Raw genomic sequence first — 13,001 nt, forward strand, 5'->3', positions numbered from 1 at the left:
TATATATATATATTCCGAGTTTGATTGCACATTCACACCTCCCCAAATGAACTGGACCTTCCAGACAAACACACTAGAGTTCGATTGAAGAGGACTGAACAAGACTGGTGGGAACGATCCTGCAGTTCTTGGTCTGGGTTCATGGGTCTCCATGATGCTGGTTGTTCTCTGAGGAACTTCTGCAGACAGAACAACTGGAGTAGTGGACACTACTTACAAATGAGCTCCACACTCTAGAGATATCTGCATGGAGAAACCACACAAGGATGAATGAATGGATATGGATGGATTGTGAATTTTTAGCCTGTGTCTCACCACTTCCAGCTGCCTCCACATGGGGGTGCTGTGGTCCACCCTTCAGGGCCTGCTGTCAGTTATGGGGCCGATCTGGGTCCAGCCGGTCACAGTAAAACCAAGCTCCTCTCTCTTCCAGCGCTGACGACATCGTGGTGAAACTGAGCAGCAGTCAACTGACCCTGGACTACCTGGAGGAGAACGGCTTCAACGAACCCATCCTGGTTCAGAAGAAGGACGGTCTGGGCATGTCCATGCCTCCCCCAACCTTCTACATCAGTGATGTGGAGAAATACGTTGGTAGGAAGAAATTCCAACAGCCTAACTAAAGCTCCCGGTTGGCGTCAGGCCTTTTGAAGCACCTGATTGGAGCGTTATATTTTACCATTAAGATGGTACAACACATTATCTGTTCAATTTTAAAATGTACTTACTTTAAACCAGGGGTCTTCACGCTGTGGCTCTGGGGCCAATGTGGCTCTTTAGACCTTCCATTATAATAACATCGGCTAAAAATGATAAAGAATCAGCCACTGTTTTTAAATCTGGATTTAATAACAAATGCACATTTTTGATTTCTAGTTGCTTTTTTTATATATTAAATAATTACATTGAATGTTCAGAATGATACTAAAAGTACCAATAATACTATTTTAGATCCATTTTTTAATTTCATAAGGTTGGAAATCATGTACTTTATTATATAATTTTCCACAAATATCAACATCCCATAAAAGAAGATTTTTCCATCCTTCTTTATTATACAACCTAAAAATAGATATAAAAAGTTGGTTATTTCCTTTTAGTGCAGGGCATGTGATTATCTGGCTGTAAATGTATGGATTTCTATTTTTCTATTTTTTTATTACTTCCTCATGTTTGGTTCCAAACATGGCTACCACCACCTGTTGACATAATTTGAAACAACTTAGTGAAATTCTGCTGTCTTAATAGCAACATGTTTCACATGACATAAAATTAATTTAACAGGACAAAGTGTTATGTGCCTCTGGAGTTCATGTAAGAGTTACACTTTTATTACTGAACTGTTTTAAATAACTAACAATATTTAATGATAGGATTATGCCATAGGAGTGCATGAGTAATTATAACAGATTAATGATATAAATCTAAAGCAGGATTTTATTCTGCTGATTCAAATGTATCTATAACAACAGTAGTTATCTATCCATCCATCCATTTTCTTTACACCCTTGTCCCTTAGTGGGGTCAGGAGGGTTGCTGGTGCCTCCCCAGCTAATGTTCTGGGCAAGAGGCGGGGTCACCCTGGACAGGTCACCAGTCTGTCACAGGGCAACACAGAGACACACAACCATGCACTCACACCTAGGGACAATTTAGAGAAACCAGTTGACCTACCTGACAGGTCATCTTTTTGGAATGTGGGGGGAAACCAGAGTACACAGAGAAAACCCACACATGCACAGGGAGAACATGCAAACTCCATGCAGAAAGACCAGGGCTGGGAATCAAACCCAGAACCTTCTTGCTGCAAGGCAACAGCCCTACCAACTGCACCACAATAGTTATCTGAATGTGTTCATTCTGCTGAACTGTCAAAGGAAACGTTATTTTTTTTTTTTTTGCTTCCTGTTGGAAACTATATAAAGTTGAATTGTTTACAGAGCAGCAGGAGTAGGGATAAAACCAATGAAGGAAAGCAAAAGTTCCGAACACGGAGCTGGGAATCTGACCTGCACGCAGTGCCATGTGATCTCCAACAGGGGGAGCACCTGCATTTGTTTGGGTGCTCTCTCTGTTTGAGACAGAGATGCGCTCGGCTCCACTGACTTCATCTGTAGGTTCTGTGTCTTATCGCGTCTTGTCCTGCTGTCTCAGGTCCAGACGTCCCCGTGGACGTGGTGGATGTCACCAAACAGACCGACAGCCAGATGAAGCTCAAAGAGTTTGTTGACTATTACTACAGCACAAACAGGAAGAAGGTTTTGAACGTCATCAACCTCGAGTTCTCAGACACCAGGTAATGGCTCGCTGTCTCGACGGTGACGTTTGAAAACAGGAAACGTTTTCTTCCAAACTGAAAGCCATTTTTTTCCCCCTCCCCGTCTCCACCCAGAATGAGCTCTGTAGTGGAGAGCCCTCAGATTGTACGGCGGCTGTCCTGGGTAGAAAACTACTGGCCCGACGACGCCCTGCTGGGGAAGCCGAAGGTCACCAAATACTGCCTCATCTGCGTGAAAGACAGCTACACCGACTTCCACATCGAATGTGGCGGCGCCTCGGTGTGGTACCACGTCCTGAAGGTGGGTGGCGGTCGGGCCGCGGAGCGGTCACTCAACCCTTCCTCAATGCAACCACAGCCCATGATGCTGAAAACGTGCTCATGTCCGCAGGGAGAGAAGATCTTCTTCCTCATCAAGCCCACCTCGGCCAACCTGTCTCTGTACGAGCGCTGGAGGTCGTCGTCCAATCACGGAGAGATGTTCTTCGCCGACCAGGTGGACAAGTGTTACAAATGCACCCTGAAGCAAGGCCAGACGCTGTTTGTCCCGTCAGGTCAGAGTCCGTCTCGCTCCGCGCTCAGGAAATGAGAAGAACTGGTGTGGAGTAATTTTAGGAGCACATGTGCTGAAACCCCGTCTAAAAACTCGTTTCAGAATCATGAAATATGCTCAAGAAGATTCCAGGGGTGCACGAGATTATCGGTATCGTCTGATATTAGCTGTAAAATATAATATCGGACATCAGCCATTCTGTCAAAATAATTAACTGGTATAAAAAGGCATTGTTCTTATATGACAAACCAGTGACATGATGTCTGCAGCACAGCAGAACATCATGCATCATAAGTATTAATGCATGATTTTTTACTTGTTGCTTGTGAACATGTTGAGTTTAGTTTTGTGAAGATTTTCAAATTTGCACTGTTTGATTGTTGTCATCATTGTCTTAGAGAGAGCTGACATCATGAATAAATTTGACATTAAACATAATGTAAGTTCAAAGTGTTGCATCATCTTCATCAGCCTCCTTTTTAGCTTTTGCATTTGCAGCAGGCTAAATTGACAAAGATAATTCAGTATTTTAATTCCACAGTAGAGAAAGCCATATAGTTTCAGTAACTAGGTATAGGAAAAAATATCAGCATTCGTATCAGTTATTGGCCAAATGAGTTTTAATATATTGACGTATCGGATATCGATCAAAAATCCAATATCATGCATCCCTAGAAGATTCATTCTTTGACTATTTGACAGTAAATTAAATCCAAGCTGGCGTATTCTTTTGTTCTCATCACCGGTCCCGGGTTCAGCCTTTAGAAATGTTTAATTGATTGTGTTGTTTCTTCAGGATGGATCAACGCAGTGCTGACTCCAGTCGACTGCCTGGCTTTCTCCGGACACTTCGTCCACAACCTGAGTGTGGAGATGCAGATGAGGTTTGGCGTCCTGTCTTGCGCCACACACTCAACACAGACATAACATAAAGCTTATGAACAAGGCCAACATTTGCTTGTTTGGACTGAGACGACTCTAGAGTCAAGGAGGTGGAATTGCTTTTTGACTCTAGACAGTAAAAGTGTGAACAATGTGACATTACAGCTTCATGTTCATGAGGAACTAAAGACACGGCCCGTAGATAGTCCCAAAATTCTGATGTCAGATTAAAACACAAGAACTCTTCATATCTCCCTCCTACTGCTGCATTTGTTTAGATTAGCTGACAGCTGTCCTGTGGTGATGCCACGGAGACACTAGAGGGTGCTGTTGCTCCCCCTAAAGAAATCATAACCCCCTCATAGAACCTCCAAGAAAATGTTTCATTATTATTTTCTTTCTCCATCTAACATGGGAAAAATTTCTTGTTGTAAGTGAAATGATCTCCCAGTGGAACTTTTTTTTCATCACTTTTTCATCAATATTAAGGAATTATGTGCTTAAAACAAGGTCCTATATCCTGCTGAAAAGTTACTTATAAGTTAGTTTTGCCTGAGTTGTTTGCACCAGAAACTAGCCCACATCACAATCATTTCCACGAGTAAAAAAAATATGACATAGCTTTAACTTTGCATTACTACCCATTTGGTAGTTTCCCTTTGGCCTCTCGCAGTTGTTGTTGCTTAATGCATGTAACCTGCGTGGTGTTTAGTTAAAACATGCTTTACTCTCCTCAGAGCGTATGAAATTGAGAAGAGGTTGAAGGTCAAGACTCTCACCCCGTTCCCCAACTTTGAGACGGCGTGCTGGTATGTGGGGCGCCACTTATTGGAGCGGTTCAAAGGTGAGCTCTTGATCACTGCAGGAAGTAGGTTTTTTTTTTACATCAGCTTGTGGCCATGTTCACAGAAATGTTTCTTTCCTCTTGAAGTTTCCAGAAGAATGCGTGAAGCAGAGAAAAACGCAAACAGTCAGGAAAAGGCTCTTTTTGTTTTTCTTTCACAGCACAGCGTTGTGTCTGCCGTGCAGATGACGAGCTGGATGCTCTAATATTGTTTCAGTCATTAAATCGGTGGATGGGAGAGAGAGCAGATGATTAGCTTCAAAAGGCCTGGCCCCTGTTAGAATGACTTGCTTCATTGCAAGCCAGTGTTCCAACTCCCCTCAGCTGGCCTGGACCAACTGTTTATGCTTGCAGCCTTGTCAGGGTAATGACTTCCTGTTTATCAAAGCTCCGCTGCTTCTCTGGGTCCTGCACGACACTTTTACCCCACAAAGCTGTGCTGTTAGCACACCGTCATTCATTTTAGCCTCATGGGGTTAGCTTTTTCGCCACAGAGAAACCTTTGGAGAAGTTCGAATTAGGGATGCACTGATTGCAGTTCTTTGGCCAATCACCAGTCTTTAAAAAGCCTGACCTGCCGATTCCGATTTTGGCCAAAATAATTTTTTCTTTTGTCTTAAATGTTGCTAAATATAGCAAAAAAGTTAGCTGCAAATGTGCAAACATGACCTGGATGGCAGGGCTGAAGGTCAAACTTCTCTCACGGAAGAGCAGAAGAGGACAACGAATGACTTTTAGATCTTTGCTGAGGTAGATGCGATCGGAGGATAAGATCGGCTTCTTCTTCAGCCAGTACTTATTCATAGTACTGGCTGAAGAACATTCAGCCAGTACTATGTAAGTACTGGCTGATCACCGATCTTCCAAAATTAAGGAAACGAGTGTCGATAAATTGATGCGCCCCAATCTGTAACTCCATCTTTGTGGTGGTTGACAAACCGTTGAGCGTGCTCTCTACGTGTGACGTTATTGCGCCCTCTACTGCGTGTGTGCGACACTTTCAGGTCGTTTTGCAGTTCACACTGGACATCAGATACAAGTTCCATATACTGGAAGCACCAAAAAGAAATCCTATATCGCAAAACATCGGAATCGAACATTAAAGTGCAGTTTGAACACAGCTTTACGGTCAATGTGATGGTGCTGCATAGATCTTCTGAGGTTCAAGTTCTGTTACTTTACAGTAACAGCCTCTTTCTCAAGGCTCTGTACAACATTACAGAAAAGTTAATTCAGTCTAATCACACAGACAGATTCCAAGTAAAGTGCATCCTGTTTGATCCTATCAACAATAAACAATCTGCTATGTTTGGGTTTATCACTCAAACTGGTCAAATAAAATAAGTTTCTATGTGCAGCATTCAGTCCTCCTGGACAAACTTGGTGTTTTGTCGTTGACTCTCCATCAGTCCCTCATACCCACCATGATGTTCTTAATCTATAGGTTTACACAAAGCCAATAAGCAGCCAGCTCCGTACCTGATACACGGTGCCAAAATCATCAACGGAGCCTTCAGAGCGTGGACTAAAAAGCAGGTATGGAGAGTGAAACATCAGCTTCCTGCGGCGTTCCCGGCGTTCCCACGTCACCGCAACTCTGCTTGTTTCTGCTCGTAACAGGCTCTCCTGGAACACGAAGATGAGCTACCAGAGAACATGAAACCTTCCCAGCTCATCAAGGACCTCGCCAAAGAGATCAGGCTGTCAGAGGTAACTTTGACTTTATAGAGAGAGAGTGACATCAGGGAAGATTTGAAGTCTTTACTTTAGCTGCGCTCTGCCTCATTTCGCATGCAATACGAGGCTTTAGAGTGGAAACTGAAACATTCATCTCAAACTCCTATAACACATCAAAATCAAACATTATAACGTTACTTCTGTGAAGTCCTGTGGTGAAAAAGGCTGCTGCTGCTTAGCAACATCGCAAGGCCGGTCACAATATCGAATTTTTCCGGACGATAAATTGTACCAGAGGTTATCGCGATAAAGAATAATATTGTTGTTTTGAGACCATTTTCAGGTAATATAACGCAGGACCACGTTCTCAGAGAGCAATAAACTTTACATTCTAATGAACATTTCAAAACTGCAACTGGAAGACATTTTAAATGTCCAAAATAAAGAAAAAAAATCAACAAATAAAATGAATTGTGAAGTCACTGGGAACAAAACTGTCCTTCAAAATAAGAGCTGGTCGAGACCAAAGCACCAGACTAAAGACTTGAAGAAGAAATGAAAATTATTGAGTTCATTTTAATTTATCATGAGATTAATTGATTCATTGAGACAAGAGTAAATATCTTTATGAGTCAACAAATACTATAAAAATAATGTTTAATCCCAGTTTGTGTTGTTATGAAAGACATATTCATCAGCCGAAATGATTGTAAGATGAACACGTCTGAGATGTTGTTGCTGACTTCAGCAACGTTCTCTTTGTATCTCTGCTCTCTCTACCAGAACGCAACAAAAGCCATTAAGAGCGAGCCGAGCATCAAGGCACCCGTGGAGGAACCAGCATTTACCCACTCCGAGCCTGACGAGCCCGTTTCCCCGGCAACTATCCCGTCTCCCAGCAGAGAAAAACCCAAGAAAAAAGCCCCCAAATCCCAGAAGCCTCCAAAGGCGCCGAAGGCCCCCAAACCCCCGAAGGTGAAAGACGGGGAGAAGAAGAAAGTGAAAAAGATAAAGGAGTTGTCGCCGCCTCCGAAGCCTTCCAGCTTTGCCGCCCTCGAGTCTCACGCCAAGGAGATCTTGAGTCAAATGGACCAGCAAAAGAAGCCAAGGGTGAGCACATTTAGAGTAAAAAAAATGTGATTGCATTTAGATATTTTGTTTCCATAATCCCCATCCTTTTAAGAACATTCAGATTTTCGATATGGCCCAATATAAAAATGAGTTTGAGACCCCAGCTCTCTGCCTTTGTCAGATTCCAGGTTCTTCTGTTAAACTTTGTGTCTCTGTTTTAAACTCCCAGTTTGTTAAAAATGTCCTGAGTGTGTCCGAGAAGGAAACGTCAAAGCAGAACAACATGGACAAGTTCGAAATCAGAGAGCAAAACAAAAACAAGACGGAAGCCAAATGGAAGTACAAGGTACGTTTTATTATCATTTCTGCTTTTTGCATGCCAACGTAAAAAAGCATCTCCGTTCGCTCTAAGCTGAACCAAACGTTTGCCCATGTTCTTTCCAAAAAGTCGCAAGCCGATAGGCTGAACTGACAAAAAAAAAAAAAAAAAAAAAACCCTGAATCATCTAAAAGCAATTTGCAAACTTCAAAGCAGGAATTAACAACGATGATATGGCCAAGTCTTACATTTCGGCTCTGCAGTCCATCATCCGCCCTCTCGGAGTTTACTTAATGGAATTAAGCCATGTCCACATCCAAACACCTTCCATTTAAGTGCTTACACATGTCCACATGGAAAAAAAAAAAGTGTTGTGTGATCATCGCTGAATAATTGGAGGAAGCTTTTTGGGGGGAACAAAAGTGTAATTTTGTCAAACAGAAGACATTAGAGAGCTTCAGTTTCACGGAAAATGTAATGCCAGACTGCTGAGGAATGTTCGCAGCCTCTCCGCTAGCCGCTCCGCTGCTTCGCATCAGGCCAAGCATTTACAGATGGAGAGGAGATCATCGCTAGGTCTTCACCAAGGTTACTGCAGAACCCTTTTCCTTTTAACTCGCATTAAAAAAAAAAGTTAAAGAAACAAAGACGCAGCCCCTGTGTACGTCTTGTGCTAGCTATTAATCGTCTCCAGAATGTTAGGGCTGATTAGAAAGAAAGGCATCCTGAATTACAATCTCAGCATACACAATGCTGTCACACGCCTTTAATTAAAGAAGCAGGAATGTTTAATGTTTTAAACACTCGGCGGCGGATGCTTGATTACAGAGTCCGCTCAGCTTTTTATGGCTGCCATTTTGGATTTCCCGTGCAACATCTGGATTGGCACGAAGCAGGTCAGAAGGTTCTGAATGTGTCATCTGGGAACATTAGCACTCTGACCATTAGCGGTTAGCTTGTTTTCACTGATAATTAGACAGTTGATCCTAATAACCATCTCAGCCTGAATAGGGAGAGCAAAATATCAGAAAAGATGGACTTTTCATATTGGGATGATAACGACGGGAATAATCTCCCATGTTCTGGTTCGAGTTTGTTTTTTTTCACCTACATGACATTCTGCTCATCTCTTGACTTTCAGAAATTTCCCCACTGTGGAGCAGTAAAGGATATTTGTTTTGTCAAATTGAATGCGTTACAACATTACATTTTTTTTTTTGGAAAATGAACTTTGTCAAACTGAATTTGTGAACTGAATTAAATTGAATGGAAAAGTGGTTCTGATACCCCAGTAGTAGTGGTGCACCGATTCCCCGTTTTCTGGCCAATCGCTGATTACCAATTTTTAAAAATCCTGACCTGCCGATTCCTATTTTGGCCGATACCAATTTTTTTAGTCTGAATTGTTGCTAAATATAACTAAGCGACTATTGTTAACTGCAAACATGCAGACATGACCTGGTGGGCGGGGCTAACAGTCAAACCTCTCACAGGAGAGTAGAAGAGGACAGTGGATGATCTTTAGACCTTTGCTGAGGTAGATAAGATCGGCTTCACGTTTAAGCAATGGCCGATCAGCGATCTTCCAAAATTAAGGAAGTCAGCGTCGATAAATCGACCTTACTTTTTTAAAAAATCACTATTTTTTTATTTAAATGTTGTTTTAAATGTCTAAAGAAAACCTCCCAGCTTCGTGGACTGCTGTACCTGCAATGACTTGGTGCCGTTATGTTCTGTGAATGCCTTGTCACTTGATACCGTACACTTGCATTACTTCTGCTTCCCTAAGTATTACTTTGATTGGACCATTACAGAACAGTAAGCCGGATTCCTTGCTGAAAATGGAGGAGGAGTGCAAGTTTGACAGAATACCGCTGTCAGGCAATAAAGACAGATTCAGCTTTACTATGTCTCACAGGAAACTAGCCAGGTACGTATGGCATGGCCTCCACTCCCAAGTAAATACTTTATGTTAGGCTTGAAGAGTCAGGCCTTCTGATGTGGTCTATTATGGTGATTATGGAGCCATGTGGCAATCAGCACGATATCCATTAAAGCTAACTGGAGGGTTTCTCACTGTCATTGCCTCGCTCAGCTTATTCTCCTGCGGTTTCTGTTCCAGCTCCAAGACGCTGAAACCTCAGACCAACTCAAGTATTTTCGGATCGTTACAAAACCTAAAAGAGGACAAAACCAAGCCAGTGAGAGACGAGTATGAGTACGTCTCGGATGAGGGCGAGCTGAAGATAGATGAGTTCCCCATCAGGCGGAAAAAGAACACCGTTAAGAGAGATCTTTCCTGTGAGTGTTTTCAGATTAAGCGTGTAGTGTTTCACTTTTGTTTAAGCCAATAACCATGGTGGGTACAAATGCATTTCACAGCATCAGTTTTAAGTACCTTAACTTAATTTTATGCAAGTTAAAGTTCCTTTGACTGCAGCTTGACATTCCTCAGTCAAAGCCAGAGGTGGGAGGAGCGCCCAAAGATTGTACTCAAGTAAGAGTAGAACTACTTCAACAAGTTTTCACTCAAGTAAAAGTAAAAAGTAGCCGTCCAAGAAATTACTCATGTAAGACTAAAACAAAGTATTTGGTAAGTAAAAAGTATTTAGTAAGAGTAACTGATCAAATTATCAATCATTTAGTATTTTTTTAAAAATGACATAATCAGATGGACCAAAATATAAAGTTAAGTGGAAATTTTGGCATTTTAAGAAAGAAAAATGATGATTCATATCAGTAAAAAAAATTGTTTTTTAAAAGGCAACAAAACATTTTTCTAAATCAGTTTCTTTCGATAAAAAAAAAACATCAGGTGTGTGTCTATGTCTGGTGAATTGTTGGTTAAAACATGTTTGTTCTTCATGTAGTGGGTTGAGAATCCAGAAATTTTACTCAACTAAGAGTAGAAATACTTCATCAAGTAAAAGTAAAAAGTACAGCGTAGTAAAAATACTCTTAACAGTACTTTTATTTTTTTCCAAAAATTTACTAAAGTGAATGTAATCAAATAAATGTAACTATGTACTGTTTTTTTTCTTTTTTTTCAAAAATGTCTTTCTCTTTCTTACTGTTTAATCAATGTCACATGCTGTTTTCATTTTAATTATGCAAAGCACTTTGAAATGCTTTGCTGCTGAAATGTGCTACACAAATAAAATTTGATTGATTGATTGATGTACTATCCAACTCTAGTTAAAGAGGAAAGTGAGCGAGCGTCTTGAACCAGCTTTAGCCCGTCATCCATTATCCTCAGTTAAACTCCTGTCTTCTCATATGACCAGTTCTTAGAATGTTTTATGGTTCATACATTCATACATTTTCGGGGAATGTTATGAAATGGAAAAGAAGAAATGTCATTCTAGTCTAATCATACACACTGGAGCTAATCATCTGGCCAAACAGAAATGACAAATTCTGAAAAATGACTTCCAACATCATATAAGCATAATTGAAAAGCTGAAAACAAAAGTTTTTGTCAGTGGACCAGTTCTTGATGTGGAGCAGAGAATGACAGCAGACTGCTCACCATTAAAAATGGCTTTTTAAAGAATACTCTTCTAGCAGGAACGATCTTAACCAGGGAAAGGACTTTCCAACGATGCTGGAAAGATTCAACAGCAGGACCGTAATCAAGTCCAGAGGATGCACTCTGGACTTGATTATCAGTAAGCTCTCAACCACAGGACAATGCAAACAACAAGATGCCTGTCCCAGCACAGATTGTAGAAGGACAAGCACAGATTCAGCAGACACACACTGTCCCCAAACAAACTGATATGTATGGAAACAAAGCTGCTGAGGCCTCAAATGGTCCCACTCCTTCAGCACCCAATGAGAGCCAAGACTCTATCGGAGGCCTCGTCTCATCAATGCCAGGACGGCTCGTCAGAAATTTTGTCAACTGAACTGACGTTTCTTATCTTTAGTGAGGAAATGGATCGTCAGTTTTCTCTAGGTACTTCTCTCCTGAACGCCCCCCCATGGATAAAATGAACGACCCAGTTCTGCTTGCTACTTTTCTCCTTATTGCTCAAAACTTCATCAAAACCACCTGACTCTGATTCCTCAGAGCACCCACCACTCTGCATAACAGAGGTCTGAGACCAGGGTCCAGACTTTAGCTCTACACCTGCCTTCCTCCAGCAGTACGATACGGGACAGTACCTGTCTGGATCACCAACAGAAAACTGACAAGAAACAGGAAAGCAGAAAATGCAGTGATGAAAAATCAAACCTCGGATTCATCTCCTGTCTAAAGCCAACCTCAAATTCATGAACTATCTGCCACCAAGCCACTTAAACTGCCTCTGCTCAACATAAGACCACTATCGGCAAAAGGACTATTTGTTAATGATTTCATCACTGAGCAGAATATCGGTGTTATGATGCTGACAGAAACATGGTTGGATGACAATAACGAATCACCTGGACTAACTGAATCAGCACCTCATAATTACAATTTATTAAGCAAGAGTACAAAACATAAAAAGAAAAGGAGGGTTTGCTATAATATTTCACGAGTCACTAAACTGTAAAAAGGTCTTTCAAGACAGATTACGTAAATTATTTTGAATATCTGGGAATTGAGGTAAAGTGCAGTAAAGGTGCTCAGACACTTCATACAAAACTGTGTGGAAATTTTCTTCATTGACTTCAGTGCATTCCTGTCTGTTATGCATTGATTATGACGGTTTAATAACATGTGTTGCCATTTATCAGAACCTGTTCTACTCTGATGTTTCTGAATGAACTCTTCTTTCTTGCCCAGTCTTATCGGACATCAGAGAACCCCTTCAGCCGGCCAAAAAGGCAAAGTCCCAACCCTTAGTGACTAAGGTACGTATGCCTGACCTACAAAACACTACTGCTGCTCATCTCTGTCATCTGATATGTAAGAAGCTGTGACTTGATTGCAGACATATTATTAAAAGTGTGAGAAATGCTTCCAGAGCAATTCAAAGGTGAAATATCTGTTTGGTGGGGATCGCTGAGGGGAAGTAGGTTTTGTCTGAATGGAAGAATTAGTCCCGATGTTCCCATATCTCACTCTGTATCTGGATAGAATAACAGATAAAGGATGAACATGTAAGTTTATCCTGGGTTTTTCAGGGTTTATATGGGGTCTGAATATTTCAGTTTTAGGCCTTAAAAGGCTCAAATCGGCAATCATCTGATGCAACTGATACTCCAGAATGACTTAGAGTCTGGAACATCCAGCACAATGAATGACGCTTTCGACCAAATGTCAGAAGAAGTACTGAAGCTTTGGTGGGTGCAAAACCACTTTACAGCTTTAGTGGGACTCAGCAGTAATCTGTTGAAGGACATCCTAGGACTGATTCGGAACGTTTGAGTTGGGACACGGATCCTTGAC

General features: G+C 41.5%; 1 protein-coding gene across 3 annotated transcripts in view; it reads left to right on the plus strand.

Annotated features, from left to right (window-relative positions):
* phf2 (PHD finger protein 2) overlaps positions 1-13,001 on the plus strand; it is a 37,658-nt gene that overhangs the window by 16,677 nt on the left and 7,980 nt on the right. For all 3 annotated transcript variants that reach the window (XM_016661359.1, XM_007573323.2, XM_007573324.2), the window contains exons 4-16: positions 434-594; positions 2,155-2,296; positions 2,393-2,579; positions 2,670-2,832; positions 3,628-3,715; positions 4,451-4,557; positions 6,002-6,093; positions 6,178-6,267; positions 7,018-7,344; positions 7,535-7,651; positions 9,439-9,554; positions 9,747-9,925; positions 12,396-12,463. In XM_016661359.1, the coding sequence (XP_016516845.1) occupies positions 434-594; positions 2,155-2,296; positions 2,393-2,579; positions 2,670-2,832; positions 3,628-3,715; positions 4,451-4,557; positions 6,002-6,093; positions 6,178-6,267; positions 7,018-7,344; positions 7,535-7,651; positions 9,439-9,554; positions 9,747-9,925; positions 12,396-12,463 (1,837 nt within the window). The remainder of the gene's footprint in view (positions 1-433; positions 595-2,154; positions 2,297-2,392; positions 2,580-2,669; positions 2,833-3,627; positions 3,716-4,450; positions 4,558-6,001; positions 6,094-6,177; positions 6,268-7,017; positions 7,345-7,534; positions 7,652-9,438; positions 9,555-9,746; positions 9,926-12,395; positions 12,464-13,001) is intronic.

This window comes from Poecilia formosa, unplaced genomic scaffold (assembly GCF_000485575.1).
Source record: "Poecilia formosa unplaced genomic scaffold, Poecilia_formosa-5.1.2 Scaffold325, whole genome shotgun sequence".
Classification (NCBI taxonomy): Eukaryota; Metazoa; Chordata; class Actinopteri; order Cyprinodontiformes; family Poeciliidae; genus Poecilia; species Poecilia formosa.